Source organism: Macrobrachium nipponense, chromosome 31 (assembly GCF_015104395.2).
Source record: "Macrobrachium nipponense isolate FS-2020 chromosome 31, ASM1510439v2, whole genome shotgun sequence".
Classification (NCBI taxonomy): Eukaryota; Metazoa; Arthropoda; class Malacostraca; order Decapoda; family Palaemonidae; genus Macrobrachium; species Macrobrachium nipponense.
Window position 1 is genome coordinate 18,321,271 of NC_061093.1, and position 24,265 is coordinate 18,345,535.

Below are 24,265 nucleotides of genomic sequence, written 5' to 3' on the forward strand. Positions count from 1 at the left end.
TAGTCTTCAGGGTACAGCCTTGCTGTCCTTGATTCGTCTGACTGGTCAACTGGTCGGTCACCTGACTTTAGTACAGACGGACTGACTGTGCATGTCCAGATCGAAGCTTTCAATATGGAACTTAGACGTAGTGTGAAGTTCTTGATGTCAAAGCATTCGAACCTCTCCTTCCTGTTAACTTCTTGCATGTGATCAGGAAGGCCTTCTTCTAACCACCCTAGATACGACAAAGAGGGTTAGTGAGATTTTAAGCCATCGTCACAAGTTTTGGCTTTAGAGAACACAAGGCGGTGTGCTCTCTAAGCCTTCCGTTGTGGCCTAAGAATGGAAACCCGTTTTGTCCTTGGGCCAGGAGCTTGGAAGCAAGGATGGCACAAGTTAGTGGGCAGGAGCCAGAGAGAGTCCTGTGCCCTGTCGGGTCTCTCAAGTTTTATCTACATAAAACTCAAAGTCGAAGTCATTCGGGCAATCTGCAGTGTTCCGAAAAAGACCAGACTTGCCCATATCGAAGAACACCCTGGCTTTAGTGTTAAGGAGTTTCTTTCAAAAATGCTCCTTCATTGTGTTTTGCACAAAGATTTGAAATCTTTTTATCTGAATGCTCACGAGGTGAGGGCGCGGCCTCGGAAGCATTTTCAACAGAGCATGGCACTCAGCAACATCCTGAGTACCATGTTTTAGCGAAGCAACTCTGTGTTCACTTCACACTCCCTGCGAGATGTGAAGATGGCATATGAGATCTGCTGGGCTCGCTAGGGCCATATACGTGTCTGCAGACACAATCTTGGGGGCAAGAAGTACCACTCATCCTATCCTGTAGAAAATGGTTAGGAAGAGCTCTTAATTTAGTTGTGGAGTCGCCGACAACGGCGACTTCTTAACTCTTAAGCCTTAGTTAACACACCTTAACTTTGGCTAGGTTGGTCAGGTGGTGATATATATATTTATATATATATATTTATTGTACTTCTTAGCCCTCATGGTATGGTCAATATGGTCTAGTCACATTGTGGTCACGCCCCCGTTGACAGATCATCTGGAGTGCACCAGCTTTATAGGTCTCTACCTCGCTGGCAACTCTAGTAAAGAGAAGCAGACTTGGGTGACAGTAATCACGAAGTCAGCTATGCTAACAGGTGGAACCAAGATGTAAATCATCTGCATGCATTTGTTTCCCAAAATCCTTTCTATTCTGTCCCTTCCCACCTCCAAAGGTGGGATTCAGCTATATATATATTCTGACAGGTAAGTTTCATGAACAAAATGATATTGTTATGATACAATAAGTTTTGTTCATACTTACCTGGCAGATATATATAATCAAGTACCCACCCACCTCCCCTCAGGGGACAGTGGAAATAAAAATTATGAATAGAAAATGGGAATGGTTCCTGATACCCGCCTCCCAGCGGCGGGAATGGGTACTAACCACCTGGCTGACCACTGCGTGTGTCGAAGTTTTTTAAATTCTGTCGGACTTCAGAAAATACAGCTATATATATATCTGCCAGGTAAGTATGAACAAACTTTATTGTATCATAACAATATCATTTTTTTTGGGATGTTCTTAAGGGCTTTACGTGTCTGTATTATGATATTGCATTGAAACTTAAATACCCAAGGACTTTTATAGATGTGGCATGGAAAAGAGCTAGAAAAACATTTTATTCAACTAATGACAAAACTTGAATTTAGTAAGCATAACATTCTAAAATTACCCTTTGATGAAAGGTTTTTTAGATATTCCTAGAATTTTAAAGCTATTTAACATAAATGTTATTTTCAGTAATATTAATGTCAAGAGTTTAATAATAAAAAAAATTCTCCTAAAGATCTTCCTGGCTGCATATATGAAATTCTTTGCAAAAAGTGTGATAAAGTCTATTACGGACAGACCGGTAAATCTCTTTCACAACGTCTCAAGCAGCATCAATATTCTGTGAGAACTGGGCAAATATCGAATGCATTATTCATACATATGAGAGATTTAGACCATCCTATTAACTGGAGTCAAGCAAGAGCCTTAATTTCATGTAATGACACAGTTAAAAGGAATATCATTGAATCTTGTTTCATCAAGTCAAATAATAGAAATGTTCTAAATTTAAGTCTTGGTTTATTTAAACTTGATGCTTCATTATGAAAAAAGTTATAGATAAATAATAAGCAACAAAATTAATATATTCAGTTTTTACATGTTTTGGACTGTAAAGATACTTTGTAGTTTCGGTTAGGTTTGTGACCGTGTGATATCCGATAATCCTGGATTATCTCTTTTAATTTTTACCCTTTAGACAATTAACCATCTGGTATTCTTGATCTTGTTTTGTACCTGAGACCTTTATCTCCAATTGTACTTCATTAACTCCTTGACGATGTCTGAGTAAAGACGAAAGCGCTTGGATTTCTGACTGTTATTTTCCTGTGGTATTCGCTTATATATATACGTGTATATATAGTATAATATATATATATATATATATATATAATATATATATGTATGTATGTATGTATATACATAAACTTTGTGCATTGACTATATCACACAATGTGGTAAGAAGAGAGTTTAAAATGTAATGTCTTGCAGAATGTATTTCTTGAAGTATTACAGCCTCACTCAAAATGTTTGTAGTTTAATCAGAACAGCAATTTAATAAGCAGAATACTTAATTAAGCTTTGTAAAGTCAGAAATGCTATGTATATAGTACTTTATACATATATCCAGTGTCTATAAAACTGAATGCATCATAGTTACACAGAAATGCTAAGCAATTTTGTTCATGTAGTTATGAATTGACACATAGTTTGCTAATGTAAATATCTTAAGTTTAGAGAGAGTCTTGTGTCATCGTGCAGTAGCACAAATTTAATAATACTTATTTTTTTGCCAGTATGTGATGTGTGCGGGAAAGAATTTAAGCAGTTACGCCAGTTGAAAGCTCACCGTGAGACACACAAAAAAGTGCACAAAGCGTTGCGTAGTTCAGTCAAGGAATATGAAAGGTAAATCTACCATATGTTGAATACAAGATAAGTGTTATACAATGGTATATGTGTTGCTCAGCCAATCTGCATTCAAGGAAGGGTATCATATCCATATATATGAAGAGATGTTTTATTTATTCATAAATATGGTTGCATGTTTGTGAACCTATAAATTTGTGAAATTGGTTGTTTGTGACCCTTTTAATTTATATAAAGGACAGGGTATTTTTTTATTCTGTATAAGAGGTTAGGCATTTGTGGTCATCATACTGTATATTATTATTTAAGAGAACAAAATGTATTTATAAAATGCATATTCATGGGAATCACAAGCCCTCATAGTTCTATTGAATAATTGGTTGAAGTGGACAAAGCAATAGATTACAAGTTAGAAAATCCCTGCCAGTTATGGTTATTTCAAGATCACTCTTTTGACTGAAATATGAGCTTGTAACTTTTCAAGTGAAGGAAAACTTGCCTGTAATTTTTCCTTTGGATTATTTTTCTGTAAAGGGATTGTAGTATAAAATTCTTTTTTGAAGTAATCTGTGTTTTGTATTATCTTGGTTAAAGTTAGGCATTAAATTGTTAATATGTAAATTATTCATTTGTCAGTTATTCATGGATTAATTGGTGTTCTTAACAGGTTAGCCATGCCTACAGTTTCTTCCCCGTCAGAAAATCTTCCCAGGATAAATAACCAGTCTGATTCAGCTATAACAGAAGATACAGAAAATCTGAATTCAGAGGTGATAACAAATATTAAAATAGAATCACCAGATGGTAAGTTTTGCAAAGACTTGGAAAGTTTTATGTAAATTCTCCTCTCTCTCTCTCTCTCTCTCTCTCTCTCTCTCCTCTCTCTCTCTCATCGTCTCTCGTCTCTCTCTCTCTCTCTCTCTCTCTCTCTCTCTCTTTTGGATTTCTTTATGGAAGATCATGTATAATAAGCTTTTTAGATTTCTGCAACCTGATCAACTTCTTTAGTTTATAATATATAAAATAGAATTGTACAGAAATTTAATACTCTTTCTGGATTTCCAGAAAGCATTTAACAAGGTACCGTATGAAAGATTAATGGTAAAAGTAAGGAGTTTGGTATCATAAAGGAAGCTAGAGATTGTATAGATGATAACTAAGTAACAGAACAGAGTTGTCATCAGTGGGACGTTCTTTGACCAAAAATCATTGGTGATGCCCCTCAGGGTTTAGTGCTTTGTATCTTGTTTTTCACTATCTGCATAAAAGACCTGGATTTGGGGCTGGATAGCCAAATGAGATAGTTTGCTTATGGCACAAAGATGGGTATCAATAATGATGATAATACTGTACAGCATTAAACCATTTTCTTTAAGAGGTGGAGAAATGAATGGTTAGTCAAGTGGCAGATGTCATTCAATTTAGATAGAGCCAAAGAAAAGTAGGGGTGAACTACCTGGCAAAAAGATAGAGTTGCTATCAAGAGAAAGATCTAGGAGAGTTGAGAGCCATTATCACTAGTGCCTTAAACACTAGTCAGTATGTAGATGATGTATAGAAAGCCTAAAAATGGAAGGCACTGAAGATCAGTTTGCCACCAGCCAATACTAACTTTATACAGGGCTCTAGTTAGGCCCACTGACTGTCATCTGAATAAAAATGACAATAATTATAGCTCACACATAAGGTATGCTATCCAGTTATGGGTAGGGTGTGGTGGGTGAATACTGATCTATTAGTAGAAAAAATTAACTAAAAAATCCATTTTGTACCTGAGAGAGTGCACACTGTGCCCAAAACAAACTGCACAATATGGCCACTCATGAATCCTTAACAAAGGGAGTGTCATATTTTACACTTTAAAAACTTTCGGGAAATCGTTGGCGCTCCAAAAACGCAGGAAAACATCAACCAGGGGATGGGGGAACCCTCCAAAAACCAAATTTCCTGTTTTTAGCATAATGACAATGATAATCAATCTTCCAAGAAGGCAGTAGGCTAGATCAGAAATACTTAATGACATTAGACATATGAATAGGTAGAGTTGAACCCACCCAATAAAAATTTCCTGTTTTTATACATGCGACTTACCAGGCAGATATATACTTAGCTATAGACTCCGTCGTCCCGACAGAATTCAAAACTCGCGGCACACGCTACCGGTAGGTCAGGTGATCTACCATTCCCGCCGCTGGGTGGCGGAATCCCAACCATTCCCGTTTTCTGAGCCAGATTTTCTCTGTCGCTGAGGCCGGCAACAACTGTTGTTTGGTCTCTCCTGATTGGAATTCTGCTCATTTGCCGAGAATTGGTTGGACTCATTTGGTGAAGTACTCTTGTTTTATTCTCGGGATTGGCATACGCTTATTTTGGACTGGATTAGGATTTGGATTTGGTTTTTTCTATTAAGATGGCTGAAGTTAAAGTAACTCCTAAGTTTAGGGTTTGTGCAAGGGAAGAATGCAGAACTAGGTTGTTTAAAGCAGAGGTAGATCCTCATACGCTTTGTAGTAAAGTGAGAGGTTTCTGAATGTGCGGTTGATAGAACTTGTACTGAAATGTGAAGGGCTTTCGGAGCAAGGATGGAAGGATTTAGCTTCTTATATTAAGAAAAGAGAGAAGGATAGAGCTAGGAAAGCGTCAGCTAGAAGCTCGAGTAGATCTTGTTCTTTTGAGCCTGAATCAGAAATTAACAAACCAGATGTGTTTCTCCCATAACCTCAGCCCCTTCTCCCTGTGTTGAATCTAAGGGTTCATTTTCAGAAATGGAAAAAAATGAGATCCTCGATCAGGGAGCTTCAGGAGCAGCTTTAAAGCCATGGAAACACAAGGTAAGAGTGTCAGTGAATACAGTGACCCCAGTGCAGTGGAGGGGGCGTCTGATCGGCTTCCGCATTGCTCCTAGGCCTAGACCGCTTCCAAACTCCCAGGACCAGGGGAGGAGGAATGTCAAAAGCCGCAGGGAGTATGTGGAGCATCCCCACGATCAGGCGTCCCTTCGGCAGACCCTGAAGTACGACCCAGGCTGCCTTGGATAGCCGTAGAAAAGGCATCCTGGAAGAGTGTTTTTCTGCGTCGGACTCCTCCTCGTCCAGGCGTGGATGGAGCTCTGCTTCGAAGTCTCGTCCTCTGAAGAGATCGTGGGTAGCGCCGAAAGGAGACGTGTTTTGATTCAAGCCCAGAGCGATTTCCAGAGGATTTTCCTTCGATAGTAAGAGGGCGAGAAGACCGTCTCCAGCGCCTCAAGATCCGACAAAGCTTTCCTGCTTAATCTACAGGAGCAAATATCCTCCTTGGTAGGCGCTCTACATAAGGATTCGTCTCGAAGGAAAGACTCCTCCCTTCCAGTGAAGAGATCAAAATTGTCTTCTCCTGGTAGGAGAGAAGTTTCTCACACTAGCAGGCGCTCGTCTCCGGAGAGACTCTCTCGTTCTCTTTAAACTTTTAAACGATCCTCTCCTATCTATAGGAAGAAAGTTCCCAGCGGTTAGCCGCTCGCAGAGCAAGCGGTCCAGCTACGTCTCTTAGGAGAAGTCAGGAGTCGGACTCCTCTTCTGAGGATCAGGATCGGCGGGTCAAGAGCCTAAGAAGCAGGAGCTTGTGAGAAACATAGAGTTGACAGAGCCTAGTAGGCGCCAAGAATATTACAGGCGTATAGAGCCTTACAGACGCCAGGAGTCTTGTGAGAGGCGTCAAGAGCCTACAAGGAGTCACGACAAGCGCCAGGAGTCAAGCAGGCGCCAGGGAATCAAGCAGGCTTCAGGAGTCGAGCAGGCGTCAGGAGTCGGGTAGGCGCCAGGGAGTCTAGCAGACGCCAGGAGTCGAGCAGGCGTCAGGAGTCGAGTAGGCGCCAGGCGCCTTGTACGAGCTTAGGTCAGAGTAAGACCCCATTCGCACTTTATGAGTTCTTCGGAGAGTAGAAGCCCTTCACCATGGTAGGAAAACAGGTGCCTGAGAGAAGATCTCGTGTGTTTGTAAGAACTCGATTGCGCCCTTGTAGGTAGCAAGGATTTGGTCACTCGGACGACGTTCTTCTTCGTTTGTTTGACAGAAGTCCCTCGACAACTAAGAACAAAACCGCTCTTCTCCGAAAGGATCCCCGGTCAGCCGGAGACTTAGAAGAAGTCTCGGAGTGAAGAATTACCTTGGTGGATTGTAGTAGTCTCTGATTATAAGAGATTGTCCTTGTTGTTGTTGCAGGAGTTCGGAGATAAGCTTCAACCAGCGGATCCGCTCTCCAGGATCTTTGCTATCGAGCACGAAGTCTCCAAAGGCATCCTCATTTGTAAAAATGCGTCCAGCCCTTAGTATGAAAAAAAAGCGTTCAAAGGATTTGGAGAATGGCTTCTTTAAGAATAAAAGAGAGGCGGGCAAGACTGTTTTTTCATGCCCTCCTTCAAAGTTGACGGGTAAATAAACCTGGAAGATGGTACGATACCCAGGAAAACCTATGGGCTTAGGACTGCCTTCATCGGCAGACGCAGATTACGCTTCCTTAGTAGATTCTTCAAGGAGGCGCGCTTTACTATCAGCAAAAGCTACTTGGGGGATGTGTGAACTGACCATCTACTAAAGGGACTCTTTAGGACGCTCGAGGTATTTAATTTTATGGACTGGGCTTTGGGAGCCCTTGCGAAGAGAGCCCAAGATCCCGAATTTGTCACAATGGAAGAATTATCGAGTGTGTTATCGTGTCTGCGGACAGAGCGGTGTATGGACGGTTCGGTGGAAGTGGCTGCTCTTTTTTGGATCGGGAGTTTTTGAAAAAGAGAGCAGTGTATGGGTCTTTCCTGTCCAAGTCAGTATCTCCTCTACAGAGGTCGGCCTTGCTATATTCGCCGCTTTCGAACCACCTTTTCCCACAGGACACGGTGAGGGATGTAGCAAAATCATTAGCTGGAAAAGCCACACAGGATTTACTGACACAGTCAGCAAAGAGGTTCAAGCCTGCGGTTCCTTTTCAAAAGAAGGATAAAACACCTCTTCAGCAGCCCTTTCGAGGAGCCTCTTCCTCCTCAAGAACCCCTTTTAGAGGTAGAAGAACCGGATACCAGAGGAAGACCTTCCAGGAGACCTGCAGGGAAGGCAAATGAAGAAGAAGTCCTCCAGATAGCGGTAGGCGCCAGACTGTCGAAATTTGCCAGAGTCTGGGCGAAGAGAGGGGGGGTCGGACAGCTGGACCTCTCGATCCTCGAGAGAGGATACCTCATCCCCTTCAGGGAATATCCTCCCTTAACAAGAACTCCAAGGGAGTTAACAGCGAGATACAACGATCCTGTCAAGAGTCAAGCTCTCCTGCAAGCAGTAGAACTTATGTTGCAGAAAAGGGCAATAGAACCGGTTCAAGATCTCCATTCACCAGGTTTCTACAACCGTCTATTCCTGGTACCAAAAGCCTCGGGCGGGTGGAGGCCGGTTCTGGACGTAAGTGCGTTGAACGTCTTTGTGATCAAGAAGAAGTTCTCGATGGAGACCTCTTCCTCTGTACTTTCTGCTCCTTCGTCCAGGGGACTGGATGGTATCCCTGGACCTTCAAGATGCATATTTCCATGTGCCAATTCATCCGGCATCAAGGAAATACCTAAGATTCATGTCACAGGGAAGAGTGTTTCAATTTCGAGCGCTTTGCTTCGGACTTTTCGACGGCCCCGCAAGTCTTCACGGGTATCCTAAGGAATGGCTCATTGGTTACATTAGAGGGGATCAGAATCTCGATGTATTTGGACGACTGGCTAATACGAGCAAAGTCGAAGCAACAGTGTTCTGGAGGACCTTTCGATAACATTAAAGATGACGCAGTCATTGGGACTCCTAGTCAACCTCGAGAAGTCCCAGCTGGATCCCCAGCAGAACATAGTTTATCTGGGGATTCGGATGGAATTCTCGGGGTTTTTCTAGCGTCTCCGTCAACAGAGAGAATAGAACGCTGCCTTACAAAGGTGTCGGATTTCTAGGGAAAGAACATTGTTCCGCGAGGGAGTGGATGAGTTTGCTGGGAACCATTTCCTCGTTGGAGCAGTTCGTTTCCCTAGGGAGACTGCACCTAAGACCCCTTCAGTATTATCTGAAGGAGAACTGGGATCAAAGTTCCCAGGAGCTCGAAGAGTCATTCAGGATAACGGACAAGGTCAAACAAGATCTTCGGTGGTGGTTAGACCCGAAGAAACTCGGTCAAGGAATATCATTGCACATAAAGAGCCCTCTCCGAGCGTTGTTTGCAGACGCATCGGACGTAGGGTGGGGAGCAACGTTGGATTCGCAAGAAGTGTCGGGAACCTGGGAAGGAGCTCTGGTGTCCTGGCACATAAACAAAAAGGAACTGAAAGCCATTCACCTAGCTCTCTTGCACTTTCAAGAACAGATATTAGGATCGATCATTCAGGTCAATTCAGACAACACGACAGCCCTAGCATATATCAGGAAGCAAGGGGGAACTCATTCATTTCTCCCTTTACGAGACAGCGAGGAGTTGTTGCTTTGGGCGCAAGAGAAGCAGATCTCTCTCTAACGAGATTTATTCAGGGAGAGAGAAATGTTCGAGCGGATCTGCTAAGCAGAAGAGGACCAAGTACTCCCCACTGAATGGACTCTCCACCCTCAAGTGTGCGATCAGTTATGGGGGTTATGGGGAAGGCCGAACGTAGACTTGTTCGCAAACCAACTGGAACAAGAGGTTGGAGAATTATTGCTCCCCCATCGCGGATCCAAGAGCAATAGCGATAGACGGGCTCCTCATGGACTGGAAGGGAATAGACCGGGTACGCTTTTCCCCCTTCAAACTGGAGGGAGGGGAAGTAATAAGAAAGTTTGCCTCCTCAGAGGGAACGAGATTAACTTTGATCGCTCCCTTTTGGCCAGCCCTAGATTGGGTGACAGAGTTGCTGGAGTGGATAGTGGATACTTCCCAGATCGCTCCCTCTAAGGAGCGATCTTCTCAAACAACCCCACTTCGACAGGTATCACAAAAACCTCCCCGCTCTAAGTCTGACTGCCTTCAGACTATCGAAGGACTCGTTAGAGCGAGGGGGTTTTCTCGCGAAGCTTCAAAAGCAATCGCAAGAGCCAGGAGACCATCCACATTACGGGTGTACCAGTCGAAGTGGGAAGTGTTTAGAAGATGGTGCAGGACGCATGAGCTATCCTCTTCCAGTACCTCTATAACCGACATTGCAAATTTTCTTCTTTACCTTAGAAGAAAGTGTGGCCTAGCTGTATCTACGATCAAGGGTATAGAAGTATGCTGGCCTCGGTGTTTAGGCATAGGGGTCTGGATGTGTCAGACAATAAGATCTACATGACCTTATGTAGGTCTTTCGAGACCTCAAAAAGTCAGAATAATAAAAATCCCAGTTGGAACTTGGATATAGTGCTGCATTATCTGATGTCTGAAAGATTCGTACCTTCCAATAATTCTTCTTTTAGAGATTTGACAAGGAAGTCTCTATTCCTGTTCGCCTTAGCCACGGCAAAAAGGGTGAGTGAACTTCAAGCGTTAGAAGGCAGAGTGGGGTTTAAGAAGGAGGCTGCAATTTGCTCTTTTAAGCCTCTCTTCTTGGCCAAGAACGAAAACCCATCAAAACCGTGGCCTAGAAGCTTCGAAGTGAAGGCACTCTCTTCTCTTACGGGGGAAGAAAAGGAAAAGACCCTTTGTCCAGTAAGAGCGCTAAAATTTTATCTACAAAGAAAGTCTCTTTTGGGAGGTACGCAGGAAAGTCTTTGGTGTCTTCGGTCAAGGATCCTACAAGACCAATATCAAAAAACGCCCTTACGTTTTTCATTAAAGACATTATTAAGGAAGCGCATCTTAAATGTGGTGAAGAACAATTTAAACTCCTCAGGGTAAAAGCACACGAAGTGAGGGCCATAGCAACCTCAATGGCTTTTCATAAAACGTGGTCCCTTCAGAATCTAATTGAATCCACGTATTGGAAGTGTAACTCAGTGTTCGCCTCTCACTATCTAAAGGATGTGAGAGTTACTTATGAGAAGTGCTTTTCACTGGGAGCATATGTGTCCGCGGATTTAGTGCTGGGAGGAGGAGCTGAGGTTAATCCTAATTAGTTAGGTTAAGTAATTTTAAACATTATGGTGTTTGGTTTTTATGGTTGACTGAAAGAGGGTATAGGAAGAACCCTTTTCAGTTCTTAGGTTTAACAGGGTTAGAGAGGTCAGGTGGTCGGGATTAACTTTGGTCTCCTCGTTGTGCATTATGTAAAGCCTAAAGCTCTGTCATGTAAGAGGGCTAGCCCCCATTGATAAGATACAGGTCAGGCTTCTGCATGTAAGCGGGGGGTGAAGCCCCCATTGGTACGATCCATGCAGGTTTCTGTCGCGTAAGCGGGCTAGCCCCCATTGACATGATCCAGAAGGGCTGTTCGGTCATAGGTGGTTTTACTCACTGAAGCTCTTGAGGCAGGCAGACTAAATGACAGTAATCATGAAGTCTTCAGCCCAAACAGGTAAGAACCAAGGATGATATCCTACAACAATTGTTGTTTCCCGTTATTAGAATTTTGTTTATATATATAGCTGTCTCTTGCCCTCCACCAAGGGTGTCAATCGCTAAGTATATATCTGCCTGGTAAGTCGCATGTATAAAATGATTTGTTAAGATACAATAAAGTTTTATACATACTTACCTGGCAGATATATACGATTAAGGGCCCACCCAGCCTCCCCTCAGGAGACAGGTGTAAGAGAAAATCTGGCTCAGAAAACGGGAATGGTTGGGATTCCGCCACCCAGCGGCGGGAATGGTAGATCACCATGACCTACCGGTGCGTGTGCCGCGAGTTTTGAATTTCTCGGGACGAAAACAGAATATATACTTAGCTATATATACTTAGCTATAGACTCCGTCGTCCCGACGGAGTCTATAGCTAAGTATATATCTGCCAGGTAAGTATGTATAAAACTTTATTGTATCTTAACAATATCATTTTTAACTTAATGACGCTGAGATTGCATCACAATTCACTTAATATCACCTTCAACTTTGCACAAAAAACACTGTTCCAATTTTTGTCATATTTAGAAAATATTCAACATTTCAAAATATTAAAAACTTTAAAAATATTTCAAAATATTCATAATTTCACGCTTCTGTGTTGGGGGTTGATGTTTCCCAGCATGTTTACGGTCGGTAGTCCCCCTCACCATGTTTTTTTTTTCACGACAATGCCATGGCAGCCACTTCGAAAGGGCACACTTCATTTCACTTGATAACATGTCAATATGGCTAAATATAGTGATGAAACTTAACTAGAAACAATCTTACTATATTCACGGACGTGACATACTATATGAGAAGCATGAAAAATTACAACAGACATCCAAAAAATCAATTTTCTTACCTGATAAACACAGATATCATGATGGCGTAAACCTGTTGCTTTCATGTTGTTCACTGAGATGGTTGCTTTGTTGGTGGTGAGTTTCGGCACGAAATTTGAAATAGTTTTCATACCAGTGCATTCGGTCTGTGTTCCCCTCGGTCGGTATTCACCCACCTCACCCTACCATCCTAAAGGGAGAAGTTTGAAAGCCAAGAGCAACCAAACTATTACTATTTATCATCAAGTACAAACAATCTCCTAACATATTTCAACTAAAAACACCCCTCCTACATTCATGATTCTTTTTGACAGGTACACCCACATACCTATGTGAATCAATTGTCGTACCTTCCATCTTCTACTCTGAGATTCATTGCACTATCTAGGTTCCTGTTTACTATTACAACCTTAGTCTTGCTCTCAACTTTCAGCTTTATCCTCTTGCAAGCACTTTCATAATCTTTCTTTATTTTCTGCAACTTTTCTTCACTTTTCATCAGCAACATTAGCCATTCCACTATCTCAATTGGATCTGTTCACTTTTATCAGTTGTAACGCTTATGCTGAGAGTCAATTGATAGAAGATCTCATTTAGAAATATACTTTACTGACAACTAAGTCTAAATTGAGTTTTAATGATAGCATTCTGCTTCATTTCAGATCTTGATATTACGGTTTATGAGGGTCTCTGTTAACGTAACTTATATCTTGTACAATCTTCAGAATCAGTGACTTTCCTGATAGTAGAGGAAGGTGAGTTAAAACAAGATTATTTTACTTAAAGCTTGGCCATTTATATATTTCATTGACACTTTTCAAACCCAGTTCTTTAGTATCAAAAGTAATAGCCGTAAACTGCTGGTAACAATCGCTCAGTCGTGTAACATACTAGTCCTTTTCCTTTTCTCATCAATTGTTGGAAAACATTTCTCCTTTCCTTTAGTGTGTTCTACCATAGTTTTTGTCTTCAATGAAATTTAGTGTTTTCAGTCTTATGTACCTTCTTGTTATCATTTTAAAATGTGTTCATAAATTTATATGGAACAATGAAAAATAGTTATTAACCCTATCAGGCTTTAGCCAAAGTCATATGTCTGTGGCAAAGACAATTTGTATCTTATTGTGTTTTTGCATTGCAGTATTTTCCTTTGATCAATTGGGACAATTTAATACATCCACTCACTGCTGGTGGGGCATGGCAGGTTTAAAACTATAGTTTGAGTTGCAGTGGTACTTGCTATAATTCTATGCATAAGCAATTAATTATCTGGTTGCTCTTGTCTTATGGCTCTGTAGGTTAATAAATTCATGAAATAATCACTGACCTGCTGCTTTAGGATTTGGCTCTGTTCAGACCCCAAAGGAGGGGGTTATTGCCTACATCTATTTAAGACAATATTTCCTGCTAATCATGTGACATGTTAATGTTAAATGGAAGGAGAAAGAAAAAAGATTGAGGCAGTTGAGACGAACTGTTTTTGTAGTAAATGTGCCATAAGAGGTGTTGAAAGTTTGAGAAATTTGGAATTACTTGGGAAAATTTGTAAAATCATTGTAGTAGATGATTTGAGAAATTTGGAGATACTTCGGACAAGTGGTAAAAACATTATTTAGTGGATGGAAGGATGGTTTAGTGTTTCAAGATGGTCTGATTGTATGAGAAGTATGACTAACCAAAGATTTAGGAAAGTAGTGCATAAGTTAGAGGTTTTGGAAGGAGGAAGAGAGGAAGATCTAGAATAGGTTGGATAGATGATATGTCCCATAGGGGATAGTGCCATCAGTGCACCTCGTGTGTTGCATGGTAGGCATTACTTAAAGTTCCTTGCAGCATCCCTTCAGCCCCTAACTGCATTCCCTTTTATTCCTTTTACTATATCTTTGTTCAAATTATCTTTCTACCATCGTACATTCCACCCTCTTCCAACACCTGTTTCATAGTGCAACTTTGAGGTTTTCCTCCTTTTACACTTCTAAAACCTTTTTACTCATAATTTCCCTTTTGTTGCTGAGTAGCCTCATAAGTCCCGGTGCTTAGCCATAGGCCTAAATTTTATATTCTGATTTCAATCCAATTCTGGTACATTATTATTATTCAGAAGATGAAGCCTATTTTTATGGAACAAGCCTTGACTTGAAATTTAAACTTCTCAAGAATATGGTGTTCATTAGGGAGGAGCAAGAGGAGGTAAAAGGAAATACATAAAGAAGAGATAACTTATTGATTGATTGATTAATTATGAAATTTAGTTCTTGAGGACCAGGTGCCAGAACTCATCAGGATTATGCAGCACCTTAATGAAAATGAAATACCATACATTACTATGATAAATTATGAACAAATGAATGACAATAGTGTTCACATATGAAGGTAAAAAATAATGATGATAGATAAAACCAATAAAAAATTAAAATATATAGAAATTTATATTTAAAAATATATACTTTATAGAATAAAAATGACTAAAATCTTTGTTAAATATACTGGCAAGGGTACAGAGAGTGATCTTGGAACTACTAGATGTGAAGAATGTAGGGAATTGCTCTGAGAAATTTATGCCTGAATATGTCAGATATAGTAAAGACTGGAAACTAATAGATTGCGAAAGCAATTAGTTAGGTCAGGACTTAAACCTGTCAGGCTATCCCTACTCAGACTAGGCATTTTAGTAGGCTAGTATTGACTTCCTTTGTAGCTCCGCCTTCTGCTCCCCATTCGGTTCAGGAAAAGCGTAACAAGAAGTTAGAACATTAACCTATTTTTAGTTCTAATACCAGTTAAACTGAGTTTGTGACGGGAATGTTCCGAATCCCTCCGTAATGTGCACTCTTTTTCGCGTTCCGTGTTAGAAGTAAGGTGTTGGTGCCCTCGTCTGTACGTAGCCTGTGCCTAGGACTGCCCTGCGACAGTTAGTAGTGTCCACTGCCAGGGAACCGGGTCGGTTCTCAGGATTATGGGATTCTGTGCCCTCCAACACCTACTTTGCCCTTTTCATGGTCTTAATCTCGTTTAAAGCTTTCGCCAAAGGACCATTAAAGCAATCACCTAGGACTGTTAAAGCGTTCACATAAGAATCGTTTTGGTAAGCGTTAATGCTCGCTCCATAGGCGCATTCTGTCGTCCTCAACACCTAGTTTGAGGTGTTAGCATGCATAGGCTTAATAATATATAATATATAGGTATAGACATTTTACAGTGGGCCCCCGTATTCGCGTTCTCCGGATTCGTGGACTCACTGATTTGCGGATTTTTCTCTGGACCATATCTACCCATTATTTGCGGTGAATTCGCCTATTCGCGGGATTTTCCGACGATAAATAATCACTAATTAGTGTATTTTGATGTTATTTTCATGCCTAAATACATTTATATGATACAAAAATGATTAATTAATTTTAAAATATTAATATATGATCAATACTGTATTAGTAAGTTTAATAAGATTAACTGATATCACATAGTAACTAATAATTCTCTCTCTCTGACAGAGATGTATGCATTTTGTATGATAAATGATTTACTAATTTTCAAATATTAATATTAATGTAAAGAGCAATCACTTCAATAAAGAAAATACTACAGTGAATTAGTAAGATTTTAGTTCTTTCGAACTCCAGGTCTCTCTCTCTCTCTCTCTCTCTCTCTCTCTCTCTCTCTCTCTCTCTCTCTCTCTCTCTCTCTCTCACTGAGATGAGAGATTTTTATAGTACATGTATGCATAATATGTTTATTAATATTTTCATATGATAATAATAATAATAATAATAATAAAGGGATTTTGACGAAGGAAAAATCTATTTCTGGGTGATAGGCTCGTGTCGCCCTATGAAAGGATCCTTAATATCATTCTTTCTAGGCAAAATTAATCTAAAATTACCAGAGAAAAACAAAATTAAGAAAATGTCAGTAAAACTGACTCGCTCACTCTTTAAAAGAAGTGTCGGTATGAGAATAGGGGTTCGAGTGAGAACACTACCACGAGACATTCACCAATTAGACCTTCCGATCAGAATCCCCACAAGAGAGAGCTGATACTAACGGGCGATGCGGCCGCTACTACTACTACTAGGGGACGCCACGGACAGCAGCGCCCCTAGCGGTCATCCTTAATCTAAGAAAACCTCTGTCTGCAGGGTGGGGGCAATCAATACAGGGTGGGTTTCATAGGGCGACACGAGCCAATCACCCAGAAATAGATTTTTCCTTCGTCAAAATCCCTTTCTGGGCTCAGCTCGTGTCGGCCTATGAAAGGGTACCAGAGAAACAGACAAAGATGGGAAAAAAGGACAAATGAAAAACAGTTGTAAAATGAGGGATATAATATAAGTAAATCAGTTATTACAGCATATAACTAAGTACTTAAGGCTAACTTATTTTAAACAATGACATAAAAGAAAGTTAGTAATGTAAAGTACTTAAAATTACAGTAAACATAGTAAAGTGCAAAAATGCAGTGTAATTAACAAAATAGATTTACTTAGATAACTTATTTACAAAATATACAAACACATTGTGTCCTACCCTAGCATAAAAATAAGGGTAGGTACACTGAAGTACATTATCAGTACATAGTGTGGAGGTCCCTAGCAAAAAAATAAGGGACAATCCACTAATAAGATCTCAGCGGCTAAGGCTAGGATATCCGAGTAGCATGGCGATAGGGTGAGGCATGTTGGATGAGGTAGGTAGAGAGGAGACCTGGATCTATACTACGACTACTACACAGTATCAGGGGAAACAATGTTTCCCGCTGCTAACTGCAGAAAACAAATTTTAAAGATTCCAAGGACTTTAGATGAATGACGTTTAAAGACTGTCGGAGATTTCCATCCAGTATACTTTCTGGGCTCAGCTCGTGTCGGCCTATGAAAGTAATCCTTAACATCATCTTTCTAGGTAAAATAGCCTAAAATTACCAGAGAAAAACAAAAATTAAGAAAATGTCAGTAAAACTGACTCGCTCACTCTTAAAAAGAAGTGTCGGTATGATATAGGGGCGAGTGTGGAACACTACCACGAGACAAACACCAATTAGAACTTCCCTATCAGAATCCCCCCAAGAGAGAGCCGATACCAACGGGCGATGCAGCCTCTACTACTACTACTAGAGGACGCCACAGACAGCAGCGCCCCTAGCGGTCATCCTTAATTTTTAGCACCAGCGACAAGTCGCCATTTTCTTGTGCTCGTGTTTTTTCTTGGGATTATCCGTTTTGGAATCATGGAACGCTCTGCTATCGCCACGGCTAAGTTAAGTAACTCATAAGTAACATTTTACTGTAATTTTATCTTCCGGGTACCAGTATTTTCCTTTTTATAGGTCAATACGGTTCCTCGGTTGTCTCGTGGCGGCCATGCCGCCTCGTAAAAAAAAATTCCCAGGTCCTCCATACTGGGACTTTTTATGCTTATGGGCTTACTTTTTTCACATTCATTCATTGTTTACATCGAGTTTTTTTAGCTAGTCAGCCCTCCTACCATTCTCTTAGCTTGGTATTTAGGGCTATTTTTATTATTTTCGGCCCAGCATCCCGGCTCTTGCTCTACACCGGCTATCGCTGGCTCCGAGTAGGCTTCTGTTTCTCGGAACAGTCTGCCTCCTCCTGGGCTTCTTTCTCTTTTACTAAAAGTGTCTCTTCCCCCACCCCCTTTCGATGTATGATTTTAGTTAGGGTGTTAGGCTAGCCTAGGTGCTTGTCCACATGTGGTACAGCTTGGTTCACGTGGCCCTACCACGGTTTGTGTTGCTCGCAGCCTAGGCCACTTGCGGTCACGTGTATTATAGCACCTTACCCTGCCCCCCCCTTCCCTCCCCCTCTGATGTAGGGAGGAGCTGGGGGACCCTTGGTTGTCATTACAACCTCATCGCCTTCTCTCACACTCCTCGGAGGTGACCGGGGGGTTCCGCCAGCAGGGGTATAGGGCGACCACTTTGAGGTACCGGGTCTCCATACGGGTAGTTGGTGAGGTGGGGAGGAGTAGGCCATCCCTCCCCCCTTTCCTCGCTCCCGCCGTGTTTCGCCGGGACCTCCACCCTCCCCCCCTCCCCATTACTCAGCCACCTCCCTTACGATACGTAAGGAGCCTTCCGTCGCAGCCGGGGCCCCTTTGGTTATAGGATATTGGCTCCGCTAGCGGGCAGGGTGGGTACTATGGATGGTCGAATGCTTGCCTCTATATCCTTATATCTCCTCCCCCGCTACCGGAAGGGAGCTTACCCTTACCTACTCACTTCTTAGTAGACGGGTGGAGAGAAGTTGTTTTAATGTTGTTATTTTGCTACTTTAAGGATATATCCCTATTATAAGACAATGAATTGTGTATTATTATTCATTTTTATCAACCATCCCCGCCATTGCCATCCGTCGTGGTTTCCATTACCATCAACTCCTAGTTGGTTGATTCTTGGGCCTCCGCCATTGGCACGGAGCCATAGCATATCTTCCAACCTGGTACCACATGTATTTTGGCGGGGCTCTGGTTTTATCTAACTTTATCGCTCCGGCACCAGCGGAGCATATGTTAGGCTGTAAGTGTTTACTCTGTACTCATGTACGTTTTCACTTACAGGCTACCAACTGCCAGGTCCTCGCCTGTAATGCGACGCTGTATGACCCCTGTGGACATGACGAGTGCAGGTCTCACGCCCCCGTGTGCCACTTCGTACAACGAGTCGATCGTTCTGGCACCCGAGGCCTGCGCTATATGCTACGACCTGGTCGCTCAGCTGGCGGGATGGGGTAAGTTCCATTATGAGGTGTTACTTATGAATTTACTAACAACCTATAGTTCGTAAGTTTGTTAACCCCGGTCCGCAATTGGTAGCTAATCCAACCTTTACTTTCAGGCTAGCGGTTGTGAGGGAAGTCGCCCTCGCCACCCTGAAAGCTGTGTGGGCGGCTTTGTAAAGAACGCCGCCAAGGGCCAGCCCTACATATTGGATAGGAAGCTGGCCATCCAGATCTTCCCTGCGGGCAAGTCGACGGGCTACGTCGACCCCTTGTCCGCCGCCCCCGTGATAGCCGCCATCCAACAAGAACTCCAGCATTCGTTTGGGGTCGTAGCCTCCCAGGAGTCAGTTCCGGACGTCGCCGCCCTGGACCTGAATCTCGAGCCGATGGCGGTAGTAAGTGAGGATTTGTTGGTTGAGGTAGGTTCGTCGGGCGCCCAAGGTCTTTCCTTGGGCGCTCCTGGATCTTCTCCTGTCCCTTCTTCTTCCGCCTCTTTCCAAGGCTTTCCGGGATCCGAGATCCCTAGCCGCACTCCCGCTCTCTCTGTACCTCCTAAGGAGAAGGGAAAGAGAGAACCGAAGACCTTGTCTAAGACGACTTCTAGGAAGTCGTCTTCGTCTTCTTCGGCCAGGAAGTCATCGACTTCATACGCCGACGCGGTGAAGGCTAAGCCGAGCTCTTCCCAGTCGAAGAGCTCCAGAAGCAAGGCTTCGAAGGAGAAGGCTCGCGCTTCCTCCGAGTCGCTGCCTTCCCCCGCCTCCGCCGCCCCCTCTCCGGCTATGCCGGCAGGGGTGGCAAGCACCAGCTCCTGCGTTCCCTCTCCTCCGTCTCACCAGGAATGATGGAGCAGTAGGAGTGATGGTAGGTTCCCAAATTTCAGCTTGGGGAACACGTTTTGAGCAGATGTTCGCGCAATTGTCGAGCAGTCTGTCTCAAACTGGACAGACGGTCCAGGAACTCTCTAATAGAATGAGAGAGAATGAGGATCGGGTAGCTGGGCTATCCCAGGCTCCTCCCCCAGTGGTCTCCCTGCTTCTAGCACGGGGATTCTCCAACTTCCGCCTTACGACTCCCCTTGCCAGCTTTCTCTTTATGGACAATACCATGGAGAGTAGCGGCCTACGCTCCTTTTAAGGACGGGATGATTTCGATCCCTGGAGTTTGGCACTCGAAGGATTGAGGAACTTCGAGTTCTATCCTCACCTCCGGGTCTGTCACAGCCTTTTCATCGGGTATGGCTAGGGTGCTAGGCTGACGCCAACGGCTCTTACGAGAGAGGACAAGATCTCGAAGGAGTCAGTCCTCTACAGTAGAGATCACGCCCAACGGAATGGGTTCACTGCCTCGAGGACTGGAGTGTACTAACACTAGACTCCAGGCCTATAAGAGCCCCTTCACTATTTTCGCGACGGAAGAGGAGGTCTCATCTTCCGTTCGCCACGAAATTGGTGGGAGAAGGCTCTTCAGGCAGTCCTCAAGGATGAGCCCGTTCCACAGTTGAGGGAGATCGGAGTCTACTTCTCCACTCTTCCCCGCCTTCGGAGAGTTATGGGAAAACCTGCCAGCTACTTTCACGCTGGGTAAACTCAAGCCGGACTGCGCTATGGACCAGTTCGGTGAGAAGTTACCTAGGCTACCGGATTCCCTATACCAGGCAGAGTTCGATGCGCGAACTAGGTTTTGGCAGGTCCCTTAACTTCTCTTATCGTTACGGAAATGGCTGCTCTTTCATACGCTAACGAACCGCTGTTCAAGATCCTGGCGAAATCGCAGTTTCAGACGGTTCTGTTAGACGCCTTTGACTTCTTCCAAGCCAGGAGGAACTGTCGCAAACATGTTCTTCAAGAGTGCACTATCAGGCACGAGCCTAATAGACTCTTGGCTGCGAGCATGTGGGGAGCGGATCTCTTCCCAGAGTCCGCAGTGAACGAAGTCCACCACGAAGCTGCTAGACTCAACCAGAGCCTTAGAGCTAGGTGGTATTTCCTCTAAGAGGAAACAGGAATCCGTTCCCACTGCCGGCAAGAAACCAAGGAAAGCTGGTAAGAGGTTCCAGCCATATAAAAAACTCCAGCATCAGCAGCAGTTTGTGCAGGCAGTCCCAGTTACCCAACAGGGACAACCTGCTACATCTAAGCAAACCCAGCCTTTCCTCCTGGTGCCCCAGCAATCGCAACCTTCGACTTCCTACGCTATCTCGCCTGCCTTTAATCCTGCTTATGAGGCTCAAGGCTACTCTCAACCGAGGGGTAGGGCGAGAGGTTACTTTCGTCACCGTGGCGCAGGAAGGGGCACAAGGAGTAAGCAGTTCAGAGGAGGGCGTGGTGGCCAACCCGCCCATCAGCAATGAGGCTCCCCAGGTAGGAGGGAGGCTGTTCCTCTTCCGCCACAGGAGGTGGGGGTTCAGCAGTTGGGCACAGAGCATAGTGTCCAAAGGATTAGGCTGGAGCTGGATCCAAGATCCTCCTCCAATCAAATCATTTCATCAGATACCGTCAAAGGAATTGATAGATTACGCGGAAGAACTCCTTCAGAAAGGAGCTATTGCGAGAGTCAAACATCTAAAATTTCAAGGTCGCTTATCAGCGTGCCAAGAAAGGCTCAACAAAAAGAAGGGTAATCTTAGACTTGTCAAAGCTAAACTCTTTCATTCGCTGCGACAAGTTCAAGATGCTTACCCTCTCGCAAGTAAGGACCTTACTTCCGCGTGGAGCCGTCACATGCTCCATCGATCTTACAGACGCATACTATCATATCCCTATAGCCAGGCACTTCCGCCCATTCCTAGGATTCAGGCTAGGAAATCAGACATTCTATTCAAAGTGATGCCCTTCGGTCTGAATGTAGCCCCAGGGTATTCACAAAGATAGCAGAAGTGTGTACAACAATTGAGAGCTCAGGGGAATCATGGTAGCGGCATACCTCGACGATTGGTTGATCTGGGCACCAACAGTCGAGGAATGTCTCAAAGCTACCAAAAAGGTAGTTCACTTTCTGGAACATCTGGGGTTCCAGATAAACAAAACGAAATCCAGACTTATTCCGGAATCTCGTTTTCAGTGGCTAGGAATCCAATGGGATTTGTCCTCCACAATCTATCAATTCCAGTGGTCAAACGGAAGGAAATAGCAAAATCTGTCAGGCAATTTCTCAAATGCAAACATACGTCAAGAAGAAACCAGGAGAGAATCCCTAGGGTCTCTTCAGTTTGCTTCGGTAACAGATATCCTTCTGAAAGCAAGGCTGAAAGATATAAATCGAATTTGGCGGTCAAAAGCAAACTCAAATATCGAGACAGTTGTCAGTAATCCCACAGATCCTCCGCAACCAACTACGGCCTTGGTCAAAAGTAAGAACTTAGCCAAGAAAGTACCCCTTCAATATCCCCTCCCAGTGTTAACCATTCACACGGATGCATCCCTGTCCGGGTGGGGGGGGATACTCTCAGTTCAAACAGGTTCAGGGGACTTGGTCAGTTCAATTTCGCCAGCTCCACATAAACGTGTTGGAAGCAATGGCAGTATTTCTTACTCTGAAGAGACTGCTTCCCCCGAAGAAGTCTCATCTAAGGCTAGTTTTGGACAGTGCAGTGGTAGTTCATTGCATCAACAGAGGAGGGTCCAAATCCAAGCATGTGAAACATGTCATGATAGCCATCTTTGCATTAGCAAGCAAACACAAATGGCATCTGTCTTGCCACTCACCTGGCAGGAGTAAGAAATGTGATAGCAGACGCCCTGTCCGGTCAGTTCCTCTGGAATCAGAGTGGTCTCTGACGTCGGGTCATTCCAGTGGGTAAGACCGGAGAGTCCCAGGTCTCCAAGTGGATCTCTTCGCCTCACAAGCGAACCACAAGCTCCCTTGCTATGTGGCCCCCAACCTGGACCCTCTGGCTTATGCCACGGACGCCCTGTCGTTGGATTGGAATCAGTGGAGGAGAATTTATGTTTTTCCTCCAGTGAATCTTCTCTTGAAAGTCCTAGACAAACTAAGGTCTTTCAAAGGGTTAGTAGCTCTGATTGCACCGGACTGGCCCAAGAGCAACTGGTATCCTCTTCTTTTGGAATTGGGTCTCCGACCTCAACGGATCCCCAATCCCAAACTATCACAATCAGTACAAATGAGGACTGTGTTCGCTTCCTCAGGAACTCTCCAGACCCTAACTTTATGGACTTCATGAAGTTGCGGCTAATAAAGATGCTGACATTGATCCACAGAATATTCTCTTCCTAGAATCAGATAAGAGAGAGCAACCATTAGACAATATGACTCAGCTGTTAAAAAATTAGCATCTTTCTTGAGAGAATCGAACACTACAAACCATGACAGTTAATTTGGCTATATCCTTTTTTCAGATCCTTATTTGAAAAAAGGTTTAGCAGCTAGCACGATTACCACTCATAAGTCGGCTTTTGAAAGAAAATCTTTCAGGTAGGTTTTCAGATAGATTTGACTGATTCTTATTTCACATCTATCCCTAAAGCCTGTGCTAGACTTAGACCTTCTCAGAGGCCTACTACAGTTTCATGGTTCTTAAATGATGTCCTCAAACTAGCTTCAGATACTGACAAACTCATCTTGTACATTCATAATGCTCCTGAGGAGACATTATTCTTATTAAGCCTAGCCTCAGGAGCTAGAATTTCAGAACTGTCGGCTCTATCCAGGGATGCGGGTCATGTGGAATTCCTCCCATCAGGAGAAGTCCTACTGGCTCCGGATCGTAGCTTTTTAGCCAAAAATGAAGATCCTCTTGCAAGGTGGGCTCCTTGGAAGGTTATCCCACTTCCACAGGATCCTTCTCTCTGCCCAGTATCAAACTCTTAGAGCCTTTCTATCTCGTACTTCTTCTAGATCCTCGGGTGCTCTCTCATGAGAGAAAAAGGTGGTACTTTATCAGTTAAAGGCATTAGACAACAAATCCTTTACTTCATTAAACAAGCCAACCCTGAGTCATTCCCAAAAGCACATGATATCAGGGGAGTAGCCACCTCAATTAATTATTTCCAACATATGAACTTTGAGGATCTTAGAAAGTATACTGGATGGAAATCCCCGACAGTCTTTAAACGGCATTATTTAAAGTCCTTGGAATCTTTAAAGTTTTCAGCAGTAGCAGCGGGAAAACATAGTTTCCCCTGATACTGCTTAGTAGTTGTAGTATTGATCCAGGTCTCCTTTCACCTACTTCAACCAACATGCCTCAACCTACGTCAGGTCTACTCAACATCAT

General features: G+C 43.2%; 1 protein-coding gene across 4 annotated transcripts in view; it reads left to right on the plus strand.

Annotated features, from left to right (window-relative positions):
• LOC135206661 (zinc finger protein 436-like) overlaps positions 1-24,265 on the plus strand; it is a 105,144-nt gene that overhangs the window by 32,473 nt on the left and 48,406 nt on the right. For 3 of the 4 annotated variants that reach the window (XM_064238030.1, XM_064238029.1, XM_064238031.1), the window contains exons 6-7: positions 2,893-3,004; positions 3,633-3,769. In XM_064238030.1, coding sequence (XP_064094100.1) covers positions 2,893-3,004; positions 3,633-3,769 — 249 coding nt within the window. Of the gene's footprint in view, positions 1-2,892; positions 3,005-3,632; positions 3,770-12,960; positions 13,054-24,265 lie in introns of all 4 variants that reach the window. The other variant, XM_064238032.1, reaches the window with a different exon arrangement.